Genomic DNA, 25895 nt, shown 5'->3' with positions numbered 1-25895 from the left:
GCGGGGCCGGCGGAGCAGCGGCCGGCGGAGCGGGGAGCGGCGGATTCCGGGGCAGCCCGGCCCGGCTCCGGGATGAGCTTCCCGCGGCCCCTGCGCCGCTCCGTGAGCCTCAGCCCGGCCCGCACCCTGCGCCTCGTCGTGCTGGGACAGAGCGCCGTGGGCAAGACAGGTAGGCAGCCCCCCCCAGCACCTCTCTGGCATCTCACTGCATCCCTCTGCTATCCCCTGGCACCCTCTGGCATCCCCCCGGCATTCTCCCTTCCGGACAAGAGGGACCAACCTTCCCACGTCCCGTAGAAAGCCGGGACGAGGGGCATCATCCCTGCGCCCCCCCCAACCCGTGGGGTTTGAGGGCACTGAGTTTCCTTCCCCTCGGGTTTCCCACATGGACACTTGGCCGCCGGGGCTCGTCCCATGGGGGTTTTCCCTTGCCCGAGGGGTCCCCAGCTGCGCGGGGACCCGGGGTGAACATCACTGGCCGAGAGAACTTTCCCAAAAGCCGGGCTCGGGATGGGTTTTCCCGGGTGTGAGGAGTTCGCTGCTCATTCCCAGCGCCCCCAGCAGCTTTGCTGAGCCTCCTCCACAGCACCGGGCTGTTTTCCTTCGGGAAAACTCCCTTTCCCTGCGCCTTGTTCGGCGCTCTCCGTCTGTGCCTGCTGGGGCGGGGGTTTGGGATGCTGTGCTGGGAGCACCTCAGCTCCCTCCTTCCTTCCTGGGGATCATCCTCCCCCCTTTCCCACTGCTCCATCCCGGGCTGTGAGCACTTGCGGGCGCAGGTGTCCCCTGTAGCCCCCAGCAGTGGGGTCAGAGGCAGGGGAAACTGTGGATCCATGTGGATCCACATTGCAGTGATCCGTGATCCATGCAAAGCCTGGTAGGACACGGCTATGCTGCCGTGCCCTTGGGGAAAGGGAATGTCCTGCCCCTCTGGAAAAGGGAAGGCACCACACCAGTGGCACCTGTGCCGGGCTGTCGGAGCCGCTGGAATTGCGTTTCTGTGCAACCGGCATTGCCGAAAAATCCTAATTCCCTGATTAAATTGAAGGAAGCGACTCCCAGCTGTCCCTGAGCAATGCTGGAGCACGGGATGGGGCTCAGCTCCGGGGTACCCAGAGCCCCGGGGGGCCCTGGCAGCGCTTGGCCCCGCTGGAGCAGATGGTTGTAGGGGGTGTACGGAGCCTTTGGCTCGCCCCCGGCCCAAAGGCGTGTGTCTCCCTGCTGCTGGGCATCCCCCCCCGGCACACAGCCCATTCCTGGCACCTCCGGGCCCCTCCTGGGGCAGCTGCGGGGCTGCTGTGCCCCCTCCTTAGCGTGGGATCCTCGTGCCGAGGGTCTTTAGAAGTTCCTCCGGTTGGGTTCGGCTGTCAGCCCGTGTGCCTTGCAGCAGCGGGGTGTGTGCCAGCGGCACAGGCCATGGAGCCGGGGCACGGGGAGGTAAATCGATACGTGGCTCGTGCAGAGCAGAGCTGGAGCGTGCCAGGAGCAGGGAGCAGCCCCCCGAGCGAGTCCCTCCCCATCCGTGTCCCTGGGCGCTGTTCTGCACGTCCTCCCCTGCCAGGGGACATCGTGTCACCTTCCCCGGGGCTGTGCCCGAAGCTGCCGCGTCCTCCTGCTGGCCGCCAGCCCCTGCGCTGGGGACGAGGACACCTGTCCTGCTGTCGCTGCCCAGCTGGCAGGTGACATCCCAGGTGATGGATCGGGTGTGGGAGAGGCGAGGAAGGAGCCAAGAGCAGCAGCATCATTGCCTGAGCTCCTGTGGGGAGGACGGGGGAGGCAGCCGGGTCCCCAAACGGGGGTGACATCTCTCATGGCCAGGGCGTGAAGCACGGGAGGGTGAAGGTGGGTTCCATCCCTGAGCTGCCAAGCTCCCATCCTGGCAGGGTGTGAGTGGGCCCCATGCCGGAGCATCCCCGGGACGAGCTGCTGCATCCATGGGCTACAGAGCCAGGTCGGGAGAGCTGAGGGGTGGGAACAACCAAAGGGCAAATCCCATGTGGGCAGCTGCAAAAGGGAAAAATAACCCTTGATTGTCAGCCAGTTTGGGTTTTCACGGAGCAGTTTGGAAACCTCCAGGATCTGGTGAGCCGAGGTCCCAGACCCTGCGAGCAGGGTGGTTTCAGGATCAGGGCTGTGGGAATCAGCGGCGGGGGCTGGAAATCCAGCCCAGACTGGGCTCATGTTATCCTCTGCTGCTGCTGCCCAGCGTAAACTTTGCCATAATCCAGAGCGGAGCTCTGCCTGCAGCACGTGGAGCGGAGATGGATCGGCGCTGGAGCCGTTCCGCAGCGGCACAAACGGGGCAGCACGGCCCAGGTGTGCCCAGCCCGCCTCCATGGCAGGTAAATCACCCCTTGAGCCCACGGCCATCCCCCCACCCCACATTTAAAGCTACAGTTAACCCTTTGAGCTCCAAGGAGAGCCCTTCCCGAGGTGCCTGATGTTCAGGATGGGGAGAAAAAGCTCCTTATAAGGCTGGGCGGCCGCGGCCGCTCCGCCTGCAGCCGCTTCCCCCACTGGCAGCTCCACTCGTGCTCCTGCGCTCCAGCCAATTTTTAATCAATCTAATTGGCTCCTCTTCTCATCCCACACCATGTGCTCCAGCTTTGGGCGGCTGCCTGACATATGACACACAATCAGGTGCTTTCTAGAGACCGAGCCTGCCTCGTCCTGCTCCCCCTGATAATTCTGTCACCTCCTTGAGGGTGTCTGTAGGTGTCTCCTGCAGGGTCCCTGGCTATCTCCTCAGAGCAGTTTGGCTAAATTACCTGCTTTTTCCATCAATTGCCTTCCCTGCTGGGCAGGGTTTAAACCCAGAGACAGATTGGGAGGTGAGAGGATGGTGAAGCCCCCAAAGAGGACCCAGGCAGGTGTGGGAGGCAGGAGAAGTTCCTGCATCCCTCTTTCCCTTTCTGTGGTTATTTAAGCCTGGCCCGTGTGGGGTGCCACATTCCTGGGATAAACACGCAGATCCTGGCCTGGTGTGGGTCTGTGAGGGCAGGATACCAGGAACATCTGCTGGTGGGCAGCTGGGACAAACTGACCCTGGGTTGCCCAGGGAAAGGCAGCTCGGAGTGTTGCTCCAGCTTGGTGTTGGCTTTTCATTCCCCTTTTTGTTTCTGGAGGGGTTTTCATCTTTTCATCACGTCCTGGTTCTGGTGAGGTTTATCCTCCTGTCATGCTCCTGCTCTGTTTTCCTTCCCTCCTCTCCCTCCTGGCTCTGTGCTCCTGCCTAGCTCTTTTCCCCCTGTTTTTTCCCCTGTTCCTCTGATTTCACTTTCCACTCCTGTATCCTTTCCAAGCCAGCTTTTAGCCTCTCCACTGCCTTTCACTCCCATCTCCATTACCATCATTGACGCTTTGAAGGGCTCAAGCACCACTTCCACCCTCCTCTCCTGAGCTCTCAACCGTGGCTTTATCCAGAAATTCCCTCTCCAGGCATCAGCACCACGTTTCCAAAGGAGCTTCCTGGAAAAGATGTGAGGGCCAAAGGCCCCAAGGAGGGTTTTGCCAGCAATTTGGGCTTTGCCTCGCCGGGCTCTGGTGCAGGGAGATGTGTAATCAGATGAGGGGGTTTAATTGCCTGAGCTGTGGCTGCTCCTGCTGCTCCTCTGCCCTTGCAAGGAGGAAATATTAGTCCAGAGCACTGAAAGCTCCAACAGGGTTCACTGTGTTTTTTTCCAGCATTGACCGTACGATTCATCACCAGGAGATTCATTGGAGACTATGACCCAACCCTAGGTAGGAAAACTCCATTTCCTGGGTGCTGTCACCGTGGCACAGCCAACTCTGCTCCCAAATTCACCATTATTCCCTCTTCTTCCTCCTCAACCAGACAGGCAGCCCACGGCCGTCCTGACACCTCCCTGGGTCCTGCATCCCTTTTCCCCTTTCTGTTGTTATTTATGGCAAAATCTATTGGGATGAGCCATTGGATTGCACAGGGAAGTGCTGCAGGCTCAGTCATGGGATCAGGGAATCATGTGGAATCATGGGATCACACAGAATCATTTAGGATGGCAAAGACCTCTAGGAGTCCAACCATCAAACCAACAGATCCTCTTCAGCTCCTCGAATTCCTTCCCAATCTGCTGGGAGGTGGCTTTTAAAGGACAGGAGGCATTTAAGCCCCTGGAGCCTGTGCTCTCCCGAATTCTAGGATTTGGGGATTTTCTTTTTTTTCCATTTGGGTTGTTTTTTGAGCACTGAAGCCATGTCCTTGCTGGAATGTCCCAGAAATGTCCCCTCCTCCCACTCTCCTGAGGAGCCCCTCTCCCTCCCTTGTTGCTCCCACACTTCGGTCACTGCTGCCCTCTCAGCCACCCGGGCTGTGGCTGCTCCCCGGGGGTTCTCTCACACACCTTCCCTGTGTGTCCTGCCCAGAAATGATCTACAGGCATGCAGCTGTCATCGACGGGGAGATGGTGCACTTCGAGATCCTCGACACGGCCGGACAGGTGAGCCCAGCCGGGACAGCGCCGTGGGAGCAGAGCGGCCTGCCAGGGAAGGCAGTCCCTGCTCTTCCACTGGCTGATCCCTGCTGTCTGGAGTCTCGTGGTGCTTGCCTCAGGGAAAGGGCGTTTTGGTGGATTGATGTCCAGCCTCAGTTACAGTGAGGCTTCGGGTAAATATTCCCCTGTTCCCGTGTGGGGCACAACTGGGCTCCCTGCGCCAGTGGAGCATCCTGGCGGCTCGAGGGAGCACTGAATCCCTCCGTATCCATGCCAGGACAGGGCTGGTGGCTGCCTAAGCCACCCCATTCCTGCCCCGGGCTGCGGGTGTTACCACCGCTGTCCCCAATCCCGTTACGGAGAGGGCGCCGGGAGGTTTTCCAGGCTTGCACCCAGCAGTGCTGGCATTCCAGCGGTGCTAACGGGAGCCCACCCACCCCGGCAGGAGGAGGACTCCCTGCAGATCGAGGAGAAGATCAAGTGGGGCGACGGCTTTGCCGTGGTGTACTCGGTGACCGACCGCTGCAGCTTCGACGAGGTGATGCGGCTCTGCTTCCTCATCAACCACCTGCACGGCAGCCCCAAGCGCAGCGGCGCCGCCGAGCAGCCCCCCGTCGTCATCGTGGGCAACAAGAAGGACCTGCAGTTCGACAGGATGGTGTCCACCCAGGATGGGGAGAACCTCTCCAAGGCCCTCAAGATTCCCTTCTACGAGATCTCCACCCGGGACAGCTACGAGGAGCCGGTGGCAGTGTTCAGCAGCCTCTACCAGGAGCTGCTCAGGCAGGGGCACTTCTCCCCAGGCTCCTTCAAGAGGAGGACAGTGTCCAAGCTCATGGAGAAGATTCCCAAGATGCAAGCCAGCTCCAGCCTGAACTCCGCGGGCCGGAGCCTCAGCTTTAACTCCTTCAGGGACTACATTCCCGAGTGAGCAGCCCGGCTCCAGCCCGGGGTGGGGGCAGCTGCTGGGGCTATGCCGGCTCTCCACAGGGGAAGGTCAGCAGTGGAGAGGGTGGGACTGGGGTACCCAAGCCTGTAGGTTGTTCCTACAAGGGGCTTTGTGCCAGCAGGGAAGGTTTTCTTCATCCATCCGATCCCTTCGTTCCCTCCTCCCCCTCTGGCGTGGCTGCAGTCGCAGCCGAGGTGGCCCTGGTGACTCTGGTGGTGTTGGGACAGCCCTTGGAGGGAGGCCCAGCCGTGTTTTGGTGGGGCTCAGACCCAGCACAGACACGTCTGGGGGGTTTTTCCCCCTGCTCTGAGCTGGCTGGGTGTGTGTCTGTACCCCAAATCCAGCACCCACCTTGCCGTGGGCCACCTGAGGACCATGCTGGCTCCTGGGCTGGCACCAGCCATTCCCTGGGAATGGATCCTGCTTCCTCAGCGTGGCTGGTGAGTAAAACCCCCCGGACCCCCAAACCCTTGCAGCCCATCCCGGCTGCGCTCAGTAGCACGGACACAACGGGGCCGATTCCAGAAGCTGCTTGCAGGTACCCCCCTGTCTGCTCATCAGCTGCCCTGTTCCCAGAGGGAAAGTCACCGTGGGCTGAGCACTTGTCTTTTTGCACAGGGATGGGGCAGGAAAGGCGTGGGAAGGAGCCGGGCTCGGGGCTCATTCTCCTTCCCTCCCTCTGGATGCCGGGGCTGTGTGGCTGATCGGGGTGGCTGTGCTGGGACCCCCCTGTGGTGTCACCCCCCTGTCCCCCCTGTTGTGACTGACCCCATTGTCTGCTGCCACGTCCTGTGACAATAAAAGCCGAGTTCCCAACCGCCTGTGGCACTCCCAGGAGAGGTTATTTTAGGGAGCTGAAGGAAAGGGGTGCACGGTGTGGGATCGCCCTTATATTAGAGCTCCCCGCTGGGGCCCTGGCACTATGTGCCCTCCTGGCTCTCTCCATCCCTGAAAGGCTTCCCTGGAGGATCATAGCCTGGGAAACCACTTATCCCACCTCCCCAGCCTGCTCCAGAACCCACCCAGACACCCCTTCCCCTCCTACAGCTCCCAGAGGTGTTTCCCAGTGCTGCCGGTGTCTGTCCAAGGTGGGGGGGTTCCTTAAATTCCATCTCTGTTTGTACACCCATGCTCCCCTGTGGGGGGAAAATGAGCCCCATCAAGGGGCTGGGCCGGGAAAGCAATTTGGGGCTGCTCCTTCTCAGCACCTTCTTTAAAATCCCGATTTCATTGAATTAAATTTAATTTAGTGAATTAAAATTCTGCCCATACACAGAGCCCAAACGGGGCTAAAACGCCTCAGGGGGTTGGACAAGGCGGGGGGTGGGGTGGGGGTTGTTTATTTTTAGGGGGTTTATGGCATTCCTGAGGGAGCTGAACACTGGGAGCTGGGCTGGGGGTTTGTGGCCCGACAGCTGGGGTGGGCATTGCCACCCTGGCCAGAGAGGAGCCAGTTTGGGAAGCGCTGGGATGGGGAGAGAGGGGCCCAGGAGGGATTCAACTCCCCTGGGATGCTGAACACACACTTGAGCCTGTCGAGTGAAGGGTTTGGGTGCCCTCATTCCACGTTGCTCGGTTCCCAAATACCCCCAAGGCTCGTCCAAGGGGATGGATTTAGCTGCTGGCTGGAGCCGGACGTGGCGGAATCCCGCAATGTTCAGCAGGAATTATTCCAAGTGATGGATGAGACAGGACCAGCCCGTGAGCAGGAAGCCGGGCCAGCGCTGGAACAGCATCCCCAGAGCTCCTGGCAGTGGAGGAGCACTCGGCACAGCCGGGATCGCTGTCCTGGAGTAACCCCGGCCCTTTTTTATATGCCAAGGAATCCAGAAGGCTCCGTGTGGTCGCCGCCACAGCCCCTCACCAGGGCTCCTGGCCCTGCCCGCTATAATTAGCACCAAACCTCATTAGAAGAGGCAGGGGCAGCTCTTCAGGACTGGTAATTGCTAATTACTGGAAGCCTCCAATGACTCTCCAGGGGCAGTTTCCTCTCCCTTATAAAGGAAGGTCTTGAGGATGCAGCATCCATTGGGGTGGGGAGAGGTTGTGGGAGGGGAATTCTGGGGGGCATAAATCCTAAATTCCTGTGGTGAGGGGTCTGCAGGGGTTGGGCAAGGGAGGGAGGAGGAAGGACAAAAACCAGAAGGAAAAGAAGAGGAAGAAGATGAGGAAGAAGAGGAAGGTCTGTGCCTCACCGGAGTGTCAGAGCCCCGGGCAGGCGAGTCCAGGCCAGGTCCCTGGAAAGGAGGTGCCCCGAGCTCCCTTGGAGCCCCTTGGAGGCACAGGTGGTTCCGTGAGGCTGTGGGACCTGCAGCCCCTCCCTGCCGAGCAGGGCAGTGCACTACAGCCGCACTTCAGGGGGCTTTGGGAAGGCAAGCCAGGAATGAGGGCCGGGGTTTGGTTTGCCTTGGAGCCCTCCCAAGAGAGCCACAAGCGCCCTCGGGGAGCGCCAGGCCTCAGGGCTGCCAACAGCTCCCGCAGGGAGCAGCGATGGACGGATGGATGGACGGAGCCGGGCTCTCCGTGCCCATCCCCTGTGTGCCGCTGGGAAGTGCCACCTCTCTGCAGACACGTGGCTGTCCTCAGGGTTATCCTGCACCTTTCCAGCCTGCCGTGGCTCAGCTCCACGGGGAGAAGCTGAACGATTTAGGTCTCATCATCCAAACGGCATCTCCAGGGCTGGGATTGAATTTGGCAGCAGGCGGGCTGCAAATGTGCTCACCAGATTTCTGGGAAGCTTGGGAGAGGCGGATGAAGCAGAAAGGTCCTTTCCAAGAGCTCCCTCGCTGTGCTCACCCCCAGCAGCTCCCTGGCATGCCAGGCCCCCCCATTATCCCCCTTTGTCCCCTCTGCCAAGGGGTTTGCTGGAAAACCAAAATCCCGGGCTGAGGCTGTGGGGTGCAGCTGCTCTGTCTTCGCAGCTTTTGTCATCGGCTGCGCCTTGTTTTAATTTTAAAAATAGAGCTTTGGGCCTTTTCGAAGGCTTCTCCTGGAGGAGCAGCACATGGCCCTGGCCTCACAGCAGCCGTGTTCCTGGGAGCGGTGGGGACGGTGGAATTGCCAACAGCCTTTTCCAAGCAGCGAGATCCCAAACCAGAGTTCCCAAATCAGCACCCTCACCCCCCCCTCTGAGGGATCTGAGCTCGGAGAAGGAACACTGAGGGTGTCTGAGTTAAGGTACCTGGGCTGGCTGTGGGAGTGCGGGGGGCTGAGTGCCCCATTACGGGGTTTTCCTCAGCAAGGCGGGCTCCCCTCTCTCCAGATGAGCAATTTTAGGGAATATTGTGCGTTTGGAATGTGGGTTTGGTGTCCCCAAAATATCAGGCTTTGCCTGAAGGGAAGAGGGGGGCAAGGGGTACATGTGGGCTGTTTCCATCCTATCGGCACCAACCAAAACTGGTGGCTGGAGCTGGTGACTTTCCAGCTGGAAAATTATCCATCCATGGATTATTCTGGGTGCTCCAGGCTGTTCCCCAGCCCCCTGTCTCCCCAAAACCTGCTGCTCGATGTGAGACCCTCCCAAAATCCCGGACGGGCTTTAGATGGACCCAAAGAGCCCCTAAATCCAGGCGCTCCTGGTTTGTGGGACACAGCTGGGATGGGAAGGGACAATGGGCGCTTCCAAGGGCTGTTCCTGTTCATAAGGCCACGTTGTCACTGCAAGCCCTGCTGCTCGGTTCTTTTGCTTTACAAATAGCTGGAGAGTTCATGGAAATCTGGGATTGCTTTCCAGGAGGAAATCTGGGCTGAGATCTGGGGATGTAGGAACCACATCGCCCTTTTTGCTTTTTTTATTTTTTTCACTCCTTTTAAACTGAGCAACAGCTCAGCTCCAGTAAGGAGCCCAAAGCTCCCTAAGGCACGGAGAACTCCAGCACAGCCAAAGGCTTTTGCTGGCCCTGAAAGGCAAGGCTGGGAACTGCAAGGGGAAGGAAAACGCAAGGAGAACACCCACCACGGCGCATTGGCTGGTTTATTCCCGGGATGGATTCTGAAGGTATCTTTTCCCTTTGGATAAACTCTGGGAGGGCAGTTAGATGGGATATCCACGTCCATCCATGCTGGCAGCTTCGGGGAATCCACTCTGGTTCCTCACTGTGTCTCCCAGCTTGTAGATATCATGGATAAATGGACAAAAATGGGGGTTTGGTGTGGGCTTGTGAGGTACCACAGGATCCATCCCCGCAGGGAGAGTTTTGGGATGAGGCTGCTCCCCACTGGGGAAAAGGGAGGAGGAATGCCAAGTCCTGGAGGCACTTTGCTGCTCCCACCAGTTTTCCTTTGCTCTTGGCCAACCCACGCAGCTTTCCTGTATTTTTTTTTTTTTAATAATAATATTTAAGAAACCCCAAACCAGAAACCCCAGGAGGGCCTGGCTGGGAAGTTGTGGCTGTAACTGCTGGTGCTTAAAGGCTGTAGGAAAATATTGATGGAAAGGGCTGGGCCTTCCCAAGTGCAACCCCACAGAAGTGGAAAATCCCTGTGGCTCTCTGCACTCTCCCTTTTTCCAGGCAGCCTGAAAGGTGGCGACAGGGCTCTGGAAAGGAGTGTGATCCACAGGGCATGCAGTGATGGAAGCCTCTCCCGGGGACACTGACCCTAAATCCCAGTGGGAATAACTCTCAGTCCCTGTTTTGTGGGTGTTTCACCAAAAAGCTTAGATTCCCGAGCTCGGCTTGTGGATGCTGGTGAGTGAAACGTGTTTCCAGCCTCCCACTCCATCCCTTCCCTGGGCAGTGTCCACCCGTAGGTGCCACATCCCAAACGGCCCGGCGAACCTGGAGTGCTGGCAAATCCCAGAATCCTGGAATGGTTTGGGTTGGAAGGGACCTTAAAGCCCATCCAGTTCCAGCTCCCGGCCATGGGCACGGACACCTCCCACCAGAGCAGGTTGCTCCAAGCCCCTCAGCGACCTTGGAGCTTGGAAAGCCCTGCTGGATATAAAAAAGCAACCTCAAGGTCTTTCCATCTCTGAAAAGCAAGGAAGAGGGAAAAGATGCTCCATTTTGCACAGGAAGAGACTTTCAAATGTTTTAAAAAACCCCTCTGGAAGCAGAGGGGCAGGACAGCCTCCTGGAATCCAGGGAGCCACCCCAAAATGGTTTTTTTCCCTGTGACCTGTCAAGGCTAAGTGGTTTTTGTTGGCAGTGGGAGGAAGATGAAGGGAGGTTTCATTCTGCTCGTGGGAGCCAGTTCCCGCTGAGATTTGTGATGGGCAGGAAAGCTGATGGAACCATTCCTCCTCCCAAAAACCAGGAGTTCTGGGAGGGTGGGACAGGGCTTGGCCCAAACCCCCAGGCCATGTGCAGAGCTGGGGGGGCCAAACTTGCCCGAATATCGAGTTGTTGAAAGCTCCAGCAGGACTTTCCCCTGGGATTTGTGCTGCTTTTTAACAAAAGGGTTTTAAAACCATCCCCACTTCCTGCTACCCCATCTGGGTACAGCCCCCTGTCCCTGCTTATCCCAGCGCACCTGCGCCATCCCGGGGTTTCCCTAATCCCACCCTGCCATTCCACGGGTGGGATTTAATCTTGTGCCGTGTGAGAGAGCTTTGCCTTCAGCTGCTGCAGCCAAACAACCCCATCGGCTGCCCCCCTCCCAGCCCGCTTTGGGGTGGGAAACAGGGAATTGCCGATCCTTGTGCAGCTTTTGTGGCTTTTGGGTGCTGCTGCCACGTCCCTTTTTCTCCCCTGGACGGAGGATTAAACCTTCCTGGTGTACCAGGATCCCAGATCATCCCAAAGATCCCTCTTTTTCTCTCCTCTGCCCTGTTTCTGCAGGCTTTGCAGCCGAGCCGAGCCCTCCCCGGGGCGTGTGGATCTACGAAGCCTCGCCAAAGGTGGTAAATCCCACCCCAGTAATTCCATCGGCTCCGGCTAATGCTGTGGGGGAACAGCTCTGAATCCCCACAGGGTTTATGCACTGCTACTTGTTCCCCTTTTCCAGGTCACGGGGAGTGTTGAGCCCCTCAAGTGCCTGTAGCATCCCTGGTGGAAGGAACACCCCTTCTTCCTTCTTTGCTTTTTAATTTTTCCCTTTATTTTACCCAGTTTTGGGGTCCCCTGAGTCCACCACCTACAGCTCTCCTAACCACGTTCCCCAGCCCCTTTGGGATGGACATCACAGTCTCCTAGCTCATATCCAAGCTTTTTTCATCCTTTCTCCTTATCCTGGACCCACCTCCTCTCCTGCTCTGCAGTCCCCTCTTGCCCTGATGGGATCCACCATTTTTCCCTCCATCCAACACTGGATATTACCCCTGCTGCAATGAAAAATTAATCCTGGAGAGCAAAAGCCCCTCCAGGGGCCTATTTGGGCCACAGGTGGGAATTTTCCTGGTGGATCTGGGACTCTCCTGATGAGCAGCATCTGGGGCGAGCAGGGCTTTGGCCTTGGGATTGCCGGGGTTTTGCCTGGATGCAGGATGGGGAAATGCTTTTAAATCCCAAGTTTTTTATCTCTTGGCAGCCAACAGGTTGTAATACTGCTTGGAAAATCCAGGTCTTCCCTGATCACCTGTAGACAGGGTGAGATGAGCGTGAGTGGGGACTGGAGCATGGAGAAGTCAATGGAAATCTCAGATTTCCAGAGTTCTTGCACCGGCGGTGATTGCAGGTACCTGGGAAGGGGCTTCCCTGTTGGTTTGGGTGCACCTTTAGCTGCAGCACCCATTTTGGCAGCCCTGGAGTTGATCTAAGGGGGGGGTCCAGTGGCTCCTGGGAAGCAGGAGCAGGGATAAAATCCCCCAAAATTGAATAGTAACAACAGCAAAAGTCAAAGCAGGAAAATGAGGAGGCTCAGCACTCCCAGGGCTCCACGTGTGTGGATTCACACGGGTGTAGTAAAGACTCAACCAGAGTCACCTCAGCAAACTGGCAAAAAATCCCTTTAAAATCATTCCCCTATAGATAAGAGCCTTTAAAAAGGAATGTTTTTTAATGTCCTGCCCCTGGTGGGGATGCAGCCACCTGCGGCTACGTGCGGGCTGCAGGGGAGCAGGCGGGAGGGAGAGAGGGAGGGAGGGAGCTTGGCTTAAGTAACGCTCCTGGGTTAGTCTGGATCAAGTTCCTTTGGCTCCACGGGTCTCGGACGCGGCCGGGAGGAAAAACTGCCCTGGGAAAGAGGAGGAAAACCTGCTGCTGGTGGGAAAAACACCGGGGACTCTTCGGGGGCCGCAACAGCATCCCTGAACCTGCTTTTAGGTAAGGGGTGACGGGGGCTGTAGGGGTGGCTGGGCTGTGCCAGGGGAGGTGGCACCATTCCCATCCTGCCATCGGGCAGCGGGATGGGGCCTGGGATACAGGGACAGGCCAGTGCCACCCCATGAAGCTGTCACCACGGGTGAGCCGGCGGAGCAGCAGGTTCCCTTGGGCTCACCCAGCGCCCAGACCCTGCGCACGGGCGGTTTTGCTCTGTGCATTACCCAAACGCTTTTCCAGGGAAGAGAGAGAGGAGACGGAAAGAGGACGTTGCATCCCCTCCTTTCTCTACCCACCCTGGGATGTTTTCCTGCACCCCTGGCTGTTTGCTGCCGCTTCCAAACCGAGCGGGGAAGTGATGCCAAACCCCACGGAGCAGCGGGGGCTGGAGCGCGGCCCCGGTTCCCGTTGCCCGTGGCCCCGTCTCCCCGTCGGGCTCCGGGCCACGTGTGTCCTCCTCCTCCTCCTCCTCCTCCTCCTCCTCCTCCTCGGTGTCACTGGGTGCTGCTGGCTGCGCCAAGAGGCTGAGCCCCCGGGTTTGGGGGCTGAGCCACTGTCACCGAGCCCAGCAGTGGAGAAATTTACCGTGGAGGAAGCTGCAGAAGGGACTCCTCTTACCTCGGGATCAGGGCAGAGAGAACGGAGTTGCAGCTTTCCTTCTTTTAAACAATTTTTTAATTTAACTGGGTTTTGTGCATGCTTTTGGAGCTATCCCAGAAGATCGTGTGGAGCTGTCCCAGAGGGTTTTCTTTCCTGTGCTGCTGCAGGAAGGCAGAGAAGCGGAGCCGCAGCATCCCTGCGATCGCACCATGCCCTTCTCCCGCCACACCGGCCAAATCCCGGAGTCCACCTGGACCTTGGGCTTCAGGGAGATGACGGAGCCCTGGAAAGGCGCCGTGGGCTGCCTCGGCGTGGCCGTCTTCTTCGCCATGACCATCGGCATCATCTCGTGGCAGGCAGTGGAGCAGTCCCCGGAGGAGTGGGTGCTGCGGGGCCGGGATGCAGGGATGCTGTGGGAGCGCGGCCGCGGGGCGCTGCTGCTGCGGGCGCTGCCGGCCGGCCGGCCCGTGCTGGCCATCGCCGTGGGCAGCGTGCCGGCCACCGAGCCCCCGCCGCCCCGGGACCGCTGCTGGCACGACGGGCGGCCAGTTCTGCTATTCCTGGAGGAGGACGCCGAGCTCCGGCTCTCCCTGGAGCCGCCGGCAGCCCCCGGCACCGAGTGCTACGGCGTCCGCTGGACCCCGCTGCGCCCCGACTTGACCCTGAAGGTAACGGGGACACCCCTGCCCAGCTCCAAACCCTTGGGGATCCAGCAAGGGAGGGTCCGGCCTGACCGCAGTCCCCCAGCTCGGTTCTGGGGTCGCACTGTGGTCGCGGCTCCTGGAAGGTGCCGGGTGGGAAGAGTGTTTTGGAAGTATCGTGCCCTGAAGCTGAGCCCCAAAATCCCGTGGCGGTGCCACGTTGGTGACCCCGGGGTGGGAGAGCTGTGTTTATATGGAGACGGAGTAAATAACCACTGGAGATGACAATGCTGGCGAGAGCCTCGGGAAGGTCTCTTCCAGCACAGACACAATGGGCAGCTCCCGCGGGACGGGAATAATCCGTGTCTGCTGCTGCAAGCACTTACGGGGGCTTTATTTTTGGTATCGTTCCCTGCTTGCTCTCTCAGTTAAATAAAAGCAGACTCTGGGAAGGAGAAACGCTGTCAGAGTGGGCTGTCCAGTCATGGGGAGCCCTCAGAAGAGGGAAGGAAGCGGGATGGGATCCTGTGGGATGGAGGACTGTTCCCCTTTAGCCGAAAATCACCTGTTGGCACCGTTTGGGGTGGGTGGAAGGTGTTGCCTGAGCACAAACCCTGGGTCTCCTCCACTGACATTGGGGTGAGGCTTTTGAGAGGGTGAGACAGAACAGGCTTTTTCCCACTTTTTCAAAAAACCCAAACCATTGGAAAATATGATCCAGTGCAATCTGAGTTAAGAACAGACTGTTTTCCCCTCTTTCCCAGCTGGTGTAACGAGTTCAGCTGACACCTGGTACAGCTATTCCGAGCCTCCAGGGTTTCCACTTTAATAATTTACGTCTCTTCTCCCCACCCCTCGGAGAGACTTAACCTCTCTGTGCCCCCAAGCTCAGGACTCCAGGAGGCTCCGAAGCCTTGGGATTGGGAATAAACATGGGGTGGGTTGAGTGGGGGGTCTCTGGGTCCCCCCTGCCCTCCCCAGCCCCCCTTCACGGCCCCGGATCTCCGGGCTTTCAGGGAAGCCCATCCCGCCTGGGAAGTCACGAGGACGCTAAGTCCTGCTGATCCCTCGATTTGGCAGAAAGGGGAAAGTTTGAGAGGCTTTGAAGTGAAAACTGATGGTTTCTGGCAGGAGGCGGGTCAAGGCTGGGGATGTCCCCCATCCCGGGGCCCTGTCAGGCCTAGGGGAAGTGCGCCAAATCTCCAAACGGAGTCTCTTGAGGGAAATTCTTGTTATCAGCCCTCCGGGGAAGAGGGAGGATGAGAGGAAGGGATGCCTTGGGAGAGAGGATGTGTCACCCTGTGGTGCCATCGAGGTGAAGGCTCAAGATGGGGCTAAAAGCGCTCTGTGAGAGCTTAGGTGGGGACAGCTGCACTTGAAGATTCACCCCAGAATGTCTGGGGAAGGCAGCTGGAGAGGTTAATGTGTTTTTAAAGTAAAACAGAGGAAGGAGCTACCAGAGGAAAAAAACACCTAACGAAAAATAGCAACCAAATGAAAAACCTGACCAAACCAAAAAAACCCAAACAAGCCCAAATACACGTTTCCCAGCTGGGTTTCTGCAAGTGCCCTCAGCACATTTGAAAGCTGTTTCCTCGAATTTCCCCCTCTGTTGTCACTCCTGTCCCACAGCCACTCACACCTGCAGAGTCTCTTCGCTCAAACCTTTGCAGCATCTTTCCACCTGTGACTCAGAGGCGTTTGATAACCGTGGTGGGGAGCAGAAGTGGGATTGGCGTGGCAGTTTGCCTTTATTCAAGCTCCTCCAGCAAAACCTGGCAGGCTTTGGGGAGCAGGTCTTGCTTTTCCTTTGTTTTTAAATGAAACCATAATTTTACACTGCAAAAGGGACACCTTCCACTAGCACCGTTTGTTCCAAGCCTGGCCTTCCTGCTCCCCGTGAGTATTCCCCGCTCTTTGACGATGCTTTCCTGGCTGCAGGATTGTTTTTCCATGGCCAATGTCTCCTGGTATGGAGGGCCAAGCATCCGTGCCCAGCGCTGGCCCCTCAACGACGCCGAGAGCCCCGCGCAGCCCTTGGTCAGCGGCAACCTTGGCACAAACCCCGAGGGCTTCGGGCCTGTCCTGGAGAGGTACTTCCTGGGATCCACAGGTAACCACCTCCTTCCCTGTCCAGTGTCCAACAGCTTCAATCCCTGTGCTTCTCCACTCCCCTCCTCTCCCCTAAAGCAGCTGTTTAAGAGCAGCGTCGATGTCTCTGGGAATAAAATATCCCACAAATGTGGGATATGGGCCCATGGGATGGATCCCACGCTGCCTCATCCCTGTGGGAGAGGCCGTGGTGCTGAAGCTGAGTGCCTCAGCATGGGGTGGCCCAAGTCACCCTGGGGATGTGCCACGCTCCTGGTGTGCCTGGTTTGTTTCTAAGCCCAGAGCTGTGCACATTGCTGCATCCCCCGCTCCACTCGAGCAGCTTCATGGCTCCCTGCTGCCAGTGTGGGATGCTGGATTCAGGCAGGAGTTCCGCTGTTGGTGTCATTGCTGGGGGGGATATTCAGGTTATTCTGCAGAGCACCAAACTTCAGGTATTACCCCAAATTCATCCAATGAGCTGCAGCTGCCCTGCACTGCTGCGGCCACTGAATGCCGAGCAAAAAGGCCACGAAAGGCAGAAATCCAGCCCTTGAAAGGCAATTTGGAGTCAACAAGGGAACTGCAGGAGCAGAGTGGGGATGGTTGGCATGGCTGGATCTGTGGTGGGATCAACCCGGCAGGCCTTGGCACCAGTCAGGCCCTGCCCCGCTCATCCCTGCGGCTCCCAGGACCGGGAGCAGCCGCGCGCTCGCCGAGACACCATTTCCCCGCTTTTCCCCCGAAGGAGTGACGGTGACAGTGGCTCCCGACGTGCCCCTGCTCCTGTCTGTGGAGAGCCACAGGCAGTTCTGCCTGGAGACGCCGGCGGGCCGCGCGGAGCCCCTGCACTACCAGCTCTGCGTCAGCGCTGACATGGCGGCCGCCCGCCGGCACGCGGCCAGCGCTCCGGCGGGAGCGGCTTCGGACAACCGCCGGACACCGCGCTCCTGCCGTGAGTGCTCCTTCCCCTGACAGTGGGAACCCTTCCACATGTCCGGCTCGCTGTCCCAAGCACCTCACGAGGAATCTTCCCCCCCCTGCAGGTCTCCGATCTGGCGGTACCACGGCCCGGAGGGTTCCGCCGCCAAAATCAAGCGAGGCCTGAGATCGCTGGTGAGGAGGCTGAAGCGGCATCGCCTTCAGGAGGGCGTCGTGGCCCTGGGGGAACGCAGCACCGCCGTCCTCGCCGCCGCGGTACGGCCGTCCTGCCGCCCTCCAGGCACACGGGAAGCGTGCGTTCCCTCCGCACAAAGGCCTTATTCCTGCCTTTCCCGCCCGCAGGACCTCGTGCCCTCAGAGCGCAGGAAGCGGCAGGCCCCGGCGCTGGTGGAGCCCCTGGAGCTCTCCATCACGCTGTCCCCGTACGCTGGCGTCACCTCCCCGCTCTTCCTGCGCTCCCTGTGCGGCGGCGAGGCCCGCGGGATACTGGCTCGGCCGCCAGCCCCGACCCGGGGGCAGCTCGGTACGGGACCCCCTCAGCCCCCAAACCAAAATTAAAGCTGAACAAAGCCCCTCAGGTTTATCGTTCATCAAGGGACACAACCCGATCCCACTGCGCTGGGGCACAGCAGTGCAGGGGGAAGCAGCATCTCTCCTCGCTCCTACAGAAGCAGTTTTAAAATTTCCACTTCCAGAAAAACGTTGCCAGTGTTCAGAAAACCCCTCAATTCAATTCTTTGTGGTCAGTTTCATTGTCAGACACTTCAGCACCAGCTCAGGGGTTTTTGGGGGGTTGAGGGAGGGTTTGCACCTTGATGTGCTGCACCATGGCGGCGCAGGGTGGGATGGGGGCAGCACAGCATCCCCCAGCCCTGCACCCCGGAATCAGCAGGATATTCTATGCATCCGACAGGGATTTCCATCCTCCTCCGCAGATCCCACTGCTGACCACCTGGAAAGGGCAGCTCTGCGCCCGCCTGAACGTCACCAGCGAGGCGGCGCTGGGCTGGTACCTGGCTCGTGCCCGGCGCCTGCGGCAAGCGCTGGGGGCCACCTACGTGGCCTTCGAGGGAGTCGAGGGCAATTCCTTCCTGGAGCAGGACGTCCCTGCTCCCACCGAGCTGGCGGGTGACGGATACACCGAGGTGCTGGCAGCAGCGCTGGCAACGCTGGGCAATGGCACCGTCATCAGCGCCGGGACCAGGTGGGCACCAGGGAGAGGCTTTGCTGGAGCTGATGGGCACAAGAGCTGCCGGGGGAGGGTTGAGCTGGTGCTTGGAATATGTTCTCGGTATTCCGAGATGTCTCTTGGCACCCAGGGAAGCGGTGAGGAAGTGGGCTAGGGCAGCGTGTTGGAGTCAATGATCCTTGTGGGGTCTGAGGGCGGGGAGGCCCTGGCACAGGGTGCCCATCCCTGGAAGTGTCCAGGGCCAGGTTGGACGGGGCTTGGAGCAACTTGGGATAGTGGGAGGTGTCCCTGCCCAGGGCAAGGGGTGGCACTGGATGGGCTTTAAGGTCTCTTCCCACCCAAACCATTCCAGGACTCTAATCTGGCCCCAGTGACTCCCAAGCCAGCTGGGCATCATGGAATTCCGGCTCTAAGCACCTTGAAGGGTTTGTGTTGTTTCCCCAGATCCAGTCACCTCCCACTGTTTGTCCAGATGAGCCCGCTGCGCTCCGACTGGAGCCATGCGGGGCTGAAGGGGCTCATCCCCTCCGTGCTGCACTACAGTCTCCTGGGCTACAACTTCTTCATCCCTGATGCAGTAGGTAAGGATTGATTTTCCAGTTTTTCCCCCTATTTCTGGCTCTCTGCAGTGAATTTTGCAGCCTTTTTCCAGGCACGGGAGGTACATTTGCACCTTAGGTGTGTTGTGGGAAGGCTTGGACCGTTTTGCTCCCCACTTTTCTGTGGTGATGGCTTGATTGGGATGAATGTTAGCAGGGAAAAAAGTGAGGAACTAAAAACAAAAGGACATGCTCTAAATACTGCCAGGCAGCTCCAGCAGCAGCCAGGTCTCTGGGGATGCACTTCCCAGAGTTCCACCACAGCCCACCCGTGAGGGGCTTGGCTTGGGCTAAATCCCACCTGGCACAGCCTGGATCCACATCCCCAGGCTCCTGGCTGGGGAATGGACGTTCCTGAAACCCCAGCAGCTCTGCTCCAAGCCTGCATTTCTGCTCTGAAGCAAAATGGCTGGAGAAATCCTGAAATAAAAACATTGTAAGAGGGCAAGAAACAACCTCTAATCAGGGCCAAGGGGATCCATTTCCCCTTTTCTTGGAGCTGATGGAATTACTGGTGGTTAAAACATGCCCTGAACGGGCAGGGGCTGTGCAGGAAGTGTCAGACACGGAGAGTTGAGCTAAACAACAACCCTGAAATAGGAGTTGAGAGCAGTATTTCAATTTAGCCTCTATTTTTAGCCTGTTTTCCTTAGAAAATGAGGCTCAAGCAATCCCAGCATGGGAGTTTGCTTCCCAAAGAGGTGCTGGAGCCCTTGGTTTGGATGAATGGGAGCACAGATCCCCCTGCACAGAGATAGTGGGGCAGTTTGCTGCCAGGGGTTGTGTTCCAGCAGCCTGGGAGCCGCAAGAGTTGGGAAAAGCCTCTGGAGGAAATGGGCATTTGTGGATGGCTGGGTGAGCCCTTGGGGCGTTGGTGCCATTTCCAGGGAAGCCGTGCCAGGTTTTTGGAGCAATGGCTCCCAGGGATGCCCTGGCTCCCAGGGGTGCTTTAGGCACTGGAAGTGATGCCTTGAGAGGCCACCTAAAAAACAGACTAGACAGGAGTAAGGGAATAAGGCAGGTATTTATTTGAAAGGCCTTCAAAGGTACCCCTGGGGGCCAGAGGCCACTGCCAAGATGGACAACAGGTCACGAGTTCTTCACACTTTTGTAGGTTTGGATCATTTGCACAGCAGGGTTAATTCTCCAATTAAAGCTTCAGTTCTATGATGTAATTCCCCTCAGCTTGCCCCCCTTTAGAGGCTTTGGTTTATACATTTTGGGCCTAGGATGGCCTGGGTGTCCTTTGAGAGCAGGCCTGGAGAGGCTTTGTTATGTCTGCCTAGCACGAGAGAGCAGAAGTGAACAGGCTCCAAGGAACTCCAGAGTTACACACCAGGCAGTGCAGGATTTGAAGAACACGAAAGTTAAAACCCAAGGTGTAGGAACCCAGAGTGCCGAGAATATTTCTCTGCCTGTTTTTAAGGGTTCTTACCCCCCTGAACAACGCTGTTTTAGCTTCAAACCTTGGAAAAAATTACCAACAGTCAGACAAGAACTAGAAAATACAGTGGTGTGAATTAGGTGATAGACTACTATGTAAGATTGTCACAGGGTGAAAAATTTAGAGGTTTTAGGCTTCTCTTTGTAGTAAGTAGATAAGAGTAAAAAATATCAAAATGGAGGATTGTTGTTCTCTAAACCTTCTTCTTCTTCTACTACTCCATGTTCTGCAGTAAAAGTAGTTTGGAATGATTGGATAGAGAATTCTGCAGTTCCTGCCCATGTTACTGAATAATTGGTAGGAAAGTGAAAATAATGTGCGTTTTTAATAACTATTGGTTAAAATATCTTTAAAAGCTGTGTAAATCTGGATAACTCAAGCTCACTCCTGCTTTTCTGTGCTCTATGCTGTACCTGGCTCACGCTAGTGGCTCTGTTCCTCTGATAAGACTTAATAAACAACTATCTGGAAGCATTGAAACTAAAGGAAAAGTCTCTGTTGAAACTCTTTGCAAGGACTTTCAGCAAATTCTCTCCCATCAGGAGGGACTTGATTTACGGCACGGTTCAGTGTCACCAAGGCATCAGAAGGGGCTCTGAGGTCTCCCAAGAACCTTCTCCTGCCACGTGAGGCCCTCACTCAGCCCCGTGGTGTTCCCACAGGAGGGAGCGTGGCCGGAGCTGCCCCGCAGGACCCGGAGCTGTTTGTGAGGTGGCTGCAGATTGTGACATTCCTGCCCGTGATGGCCTTTGGGACCCCGCCCTGGCTCTGCTGTGACGCCTGGGTACGTATCCCACACCCCAGACGGGAGGACACCGGGACCCTGACATGGCCAATGCCCTCAAAAGCCATGGAAGGCCTGGCGGGGTTTAGATTCAAGTACCAATGGATCGAAATCCAATGGGTTTGTATCCGTTATCAGTGGATTTAACTATACTTCAATTCAATGGATTCATATGCGTTATCGGAGGAATTTAAATCAAATTGATTAAGGCCCTTCATCAACGGATGTAAATCCATTTAAATACAATTAATTAATATCCATTATCGATAGATGTAAATGCATTTAAATCCAGTGGGTTTGTATTCATGATCAATGGAGCTAAATTCACTTAAATCCAATGGACTCACATCCATTTTCAATGGGTTTAAATCTATTTAAATCCAATGGCTTTATATATTTTATCAATGGATGTAAATCCATTTAAATCCAATGAATGAATAGCCATTATCAATAGATGTAATTCCCTATAAATCCATGGGTTTATACTCATTATCAAGAGATTTAAATACATTTATATCCAATGGATTCATGTTCAATATAAATGGATTTAAATCCATTTAAATCCAATGGATTTATATTCACTATCAATAGATTTAAATCCAGTTAAATCCAATGGGCTTATAGTCACTATCAATAGATTTAAATCCATTTAAATCCAATGGGTTTATATTCATTATCAATAGACTTAAATCCATTTAATTGAAATGGATTCATGTTCAATATAAATGGATTTAAATACATTTGAATCTAATAGAGTCATAACTATTATCAGTGTATTTAAATCCATTTAAATCCAACAGATTTATATTCATTAACAACAGATTTGAATAGATTCAATGTATTCGTATCACAATCAATAGATTTTAATCCAGCGGATTTATAACAATTACCAATGGATTTAAAGCCATTTAAACCCAATTGATTTATGTCTGTTATCCATGGATTTAAATGTGTCACCAATGGATTTATATCCAAATCACTTAATATCCAATATCAGCCCCATTTGCACCGTAACTCGATCAGGACATTCCAATTCTGTAACTTCTCTTCCCAAGGGGATATATATTTTACTTTTACATTTTCAGTGCTTTATTTTTGGGTTTTCCCTGCCTGCTTTGCTGTTTCCCAGACGTTGGGCTCCTCACAGATTTGTCTCCGACCTGCAGGTCGTGAATCTGACCCGCCAGTGCATCCAGAGGCACCAGGACTTCGTTGTGCCGCTGCTCCTAAAATACAGTGAGGAGTGGCAGAGTTTGGGATACCCCATCTTCCGGCCTGCCTGGTGGCTCAGCCCCACGGATCCAGTCGCCTTCACCATAGAGGATGAGTTTCTCATTGGAGATGAGGTGGGAATTCGGTGTGATTCCTGTAAATCCAGCTCTGCCTACGAGTACAAACCAGGGCTTGGAAGTGGGAAGATTTAAATCCAAGCCAAAGCAGCTGGGGTTTGTGGGGTTGGGGTTTTTGCTTTTTGGAAAAGCTTGGCCTTCCTCATGAAACTCTTATTTAGGGCCCTGAAACCCTCCATCAGCTTTGGAAGTGAAATGATTTAGCAGGGATAAATAGTCTCAGAATGCTGGGAACCGCTTTTCCCATAAAACAAGGGGAAAAAACACTCCCTGAAGGTGGGATTACATTGGCTGTCACTGGGGAGGAGGTTTTGCAAGAAACACACATTTCTGATGGTTTTTTTCATTCTGGTTTTCCAAAATATAAACTGGACAGAATCTTGGGGCTGCTGCAAGCAGGGATGATCCCAATCCTGTCAAAGGACTCTCACTGCACTGCGTTAATGGTTTTAAACTGACAGAAGGCAGGGATAGATGGAATTGGGAAGGAATTCCCTGTGAGGGTGCTGAGGCCCTGGCACAGGGTGCCCAGAGGAGGTGGGGCTGCCCCTGGATCCCTGGAAGTGTCCAGGGCCAGGCTGGATGGGACTTGGAGCAACCTGGGCTACTGGAAGGTGTCCCTGCCCACGGCAGGGGGTGGAACTGGATGATTTTTAAGGTCCCTTCCCACCCAAACCATTCCAGGATTCCCTGATGACCGTCACATCTCCACACATCCACCCTGGCTAATCCTCCCTCTGCTGAGGCTCTTTTTTCTGTCTTCTTCTTTTCCCTTGCAGGTCCTGGTTGCTCCAATAACAGAAAAGGGACAAACATGGAGGGATATCTACCTGCCGGGAGAGGGGCACCTCTGGCTGGACACCAACACTGCCCGAGTGTTTGATGGAGGCACCACCCTCAGGAATTACTCTGCCAGCCTGGCCGAGGTGCCAGTGTTTGTGAAGACCTCCTGAGCCCAGGCTGGGCAGCTTGCCACAGACACCTCCGGGGGCAGCGCTGCCCGCAGGCGCTCGCTCTCCCCCCTCAGACTTCCAGCCTCTTTGCACTTCTCCAAGATCCTTTTTTTTTTTGTTTCGGTCTTTCTTGTTTTGTTTTTTTGGTGGGTTTTTTTGTTGTTGGGTTTTTTTTGTTTGTTTGTTTTGGGTTTTTTTATTATTTCAGCAGAAATTGTCTGGATTTCCCTACTCATTGTTATCCCAAAATAGTGGCTCTGCCACCAACATCCCTCCACACCGAATGCTGCATTTTTCCAGGGTTTCCCCGGTGAAATGTTTGTGTGTGTGTGTGTGTGTGTTCAGGTGGGCACATCCAGCATTTCCAGGCCCCTGGCACCATGCTCAGAGAGGCAGGGAGTGGATTTCCCAGGAGACAAATGAACACCAGCTTATACCTGAGGGGAAGTTTTGTATTTAATGAAAAAATTAAATCCAGGGAAAAATTACCAGGATAGTTTTGGTGCTGTGTGTAGCCACCTCCTGTGCCGAGCAATGCTTCTCCCACCTGAGGCTGTGAGTGGTTTCTAGGTAGCAAGAGCCCACCTTTGGAGTATATTTGAGAAAAGGAGTGACTTCCAGGTGGATTTGAAGCAGGTTTCTGTGGAAGAAAAATAAACTTGATCAAGCAGAGGAGTGGCTCTACCAGAGCATGATGTGGATATCGATGATCCTTGCCCACCTCCTGTGTGCCCCAGCTCCTGCTTTTCACCAGTTGTTGGATTTTATGGCTTTTTCCCAATTATTTCTTGCAGTGCAAGAGGGATCCAGTGTGACCAGCCTCCTTCCATCCAGCAGAGAATGTATCCATAGGGAAAATCCACGTCCCACGTGCTGAGCAAGCATTTAGGGAGATGATCAGCTACACTGATCCCCCAAATTAGAGATCAATGGGACATTGCAGGTTAGTAGGGTGCTTCCAAAGGCTGGCATTTGGGGACAGGGGCTGGATGACAGCTGGGAGGGAAGTTTAGGGCAAGTTTTGGCCCTGGAGCCGGGCTCGGGCACCTCCAGCACTGAATTGTATCAGCCACACCTTGGGTTTCTGGGGAAAATATTCCTGCACCAAGCTGTGGCTCCGCTGAAAAAATGCTAACAGGTACTAACTTCTCCCAGCAAAGTTTCCCTGGATAAAACTGAAGGGAAAGCAAAGGCAAAATCCAAATCAGGTTCAGCCACGGAAAGGCTGAGAGGGCATGGAGAGGGGAAGAGCCCCTCAGCTCCTTCCTTGATCCACAGAGGCACTTGGGGCTGGGGGGAGCTCAGAGAGGGAAAGGATGAGGCTCATGAGGGCAATCCAAGGGCCTGGAGTGCTCCAAAATACCTGTGGAGGCTCCTGAGATGGCAGAAAACACAAAGGGAAAGAAAGGAAGTGCTGGCACAAGCGGCATTTGTTTATTTGCAGCGAGTCAAGCCCTGGAACAGGATGTCCAGGGGGGATCTGGTGGCTCCATGCTGGGAGATCACCAAAGCCTGGCTGGACACCCCAGGCTGTGCCCGAGTGTGGCATTTCCCATTTTGGGAGGGTGGGCTACCTGTCCCTGCGCCGGTGCCGGCTCCTCCCTGAGGAGCCCGGGATGTCCTGCTGGGACCTTGGAGCTCGTCCCCGCTCAGCATTCCACCTCCTCCAGTGTCTCTGCCTTCTGGAGCGGCTGTGGGGCACCGTTTCCTCGGAGCTTGTCTGGCTGTCCTGGCCTCTCCTGTGGGATCTGCCCTGGGTTCGGCTCCTTGTCCTGTGCTGGTGCCCGGAGGAATCAGAGTCTTCCCACTGGTGTCTCTCGCTCCTCCCTGAGGGGACATTGTGTTGGGGCATGGGAGTGTGTCTGTCATCAGCATTCCAGCTCCTCCGGCGCCTCTGCCTTGCGGAGTGGTCGTGGGAGCCTGTCCGGGTGTCCTGGTCTCTCCTGGAGGATGTGCCCTGTCTCCTTTCCCGGCTGTGGGAACACTCCCTGCCCCTGCTCCACCTGCGGTGGCCCCGCGACCGTTCCTGCTGGCTCCACGATCTGCGGGAGCTGCACCGGGACTGACTTCCCCGTGAGGAGGCCGGGATGTCCCACTCAAACCTTGGAGCTCGTCCCTCTCCACGTGTGTCCTCCCAAGCCCTTCTCTGCTGCCACCACCTCCTCCTCGGGGAGTCGCTGCCTTGGCTGTGCCGAGACTGCCAGCGGCCATCGCGAGGCCACCGCGTGGATCTCCTTTGCCTCCTCTGCCAGGGCCTGCCGCGTCCGAAGTGTCCGGAGCAGCTCCATGGCTGCCATGTGGAGTGACCGCGCCATCTCCGCTTGCTGCTGTACACCCGGTCCTGCACCTCGTGGTACAGGGCCACGTGCTGGGGGTAGGGGTGCCGGGTGGGCCGCTGGCACCGCGGGCACACGGCCTCGCCCAGGCTCCAGTCCCACAGGCACAGCTGGCAGAAGCAGTGCTGGCACGAGCTGGAGCACGCGGTGCTGATGTCCCGGCACTCCGGGCACACGGGATCCTCCCGGTTGTTGTCCTGCGGCGCGGCCGGGGCGGCCTGCCTGGTGTTGGCAGCAGAGGTGCCCGGCTCTGGAGTGTCCTCCCTCGATGACATCTGGCCCTGCAAGAGGCACAAAGCCTGTCTGCAGGAACCTCTCCCCAAAAACCCCACAGCTCCTCGTCCCTCCGGGGCTGTCCCACACCTCAGCAG

The 25895-nt window shown here is 56.4% G+C and overlaps 2 protein-coding genes across 3 annotated transcripts; both read left to right on the top strand.

Moving 5' to 3' along the window:
- The first annotated feature begins 3 nt into the window (after window positions 1–3).
- On the top strand, window positions 4–6218 carry LOC120409616 (ras-related and estrogen-regulated growth inhibitor-like). 2 transcript variants are annotated; one of them, XM_039552887.1, is made up of 5 exons: window positions 86–169; window positions 2204–2339; window positions 3682–3738; window positions 4381–4454; window positions 4894–6218. In XM_039552887.1, the coding sequence occupies exons 2-5, from the start codon at window positions 2333–2335 to the stop codon at window positions 5377–5379; spliced, it is 624 nt and encodes a 207-aa protein (XP_039408821.1). In that variant the 5' UTR covers window positions 86–169; window positions 2204–2332; the 3' UTR covers window positions 5380–6218. The 2 variants fall into 2 exon arrangements, with proteins under 2 accessions (XP_039408820.1, XP_039408821.1); XM_039552886.1 differs by lacking the exon at window positions 2204–2339 and having other exon boundaries at window positions 4–169.
- A 1924-nt stretch (window positions 6219–8142) lies between these two features.
- On the top strand, window positions 8143–23860 carry LOC104684533 (SITS-binding protein-like). The gene is given in 16 exon segments (XM_039552841.1): window positions 8143–9394; window positions 9909–10085; window positions 11178–12012; window positions 12452–12599; window positions 13364–13864; window positions 15779–15950; window positions 16677–16855; window positions 16858–16883; window positions 16975–17125; window positions 17213–17347; window positions 17349–17393; window positions 17806–18074; window positions 18504–18640; window positions 20765–20886; window positions 22053–22232; window positions 23015–23860. Coding segments are annotated over 12 exon segments (2049 nt in total). The 5' UTR covers window positions 8143–9394; window positions 9909–10085; window positions 11178–12012; window positions 12452–12599; window positions 13364–13405; the 3' UTR covers window positions 23189–23860.
- The last annotated feature ends 2035 nt before the right edge of the window (window positions 23861–25895 follow it).

Source organism: Corvus cornix, chromosome 5 (assembly GCF_000738735.6).
Source record: "Corvus cornix cornix isolate S_Up_H32 chromosome 5, ASM73873v5, whole genome shotgun sequence".
Lineage (NCBI taxonomy): Eukaryota > Metazoa > Chordata > Aves > Passeriformes > Corvidae > Corvus > Corvus cornix.
This window is presented reverse-complemented; position numbering and strand designations above follow the sequence as displayed.

Bases quoted from the DNA above. Each gene is read 5' to 3' on its own strand.
- LOC120409616 (XM_039552886.1), top strand. From the start codon at position 73: ATGAGCTTCCCGCGGCCCCTGCGCCGCTCCGTGAGCCTCAGCCCGGCC. The intron at 3,739-4,380 runs GTAGGAAAACTC...TGTCCTGCCCAG, and splicing joins AGACTATGACCCAACCCTAG to AAATGATCTACAGGCATGCA. The intron at 4,455-4,893 runs GTGAGCCCAGCC...CCACCCCGGCAG, and splicing joins TCCTCGACACGGCCGGACAG to GAGGAGGACTCCCTGCAGAT.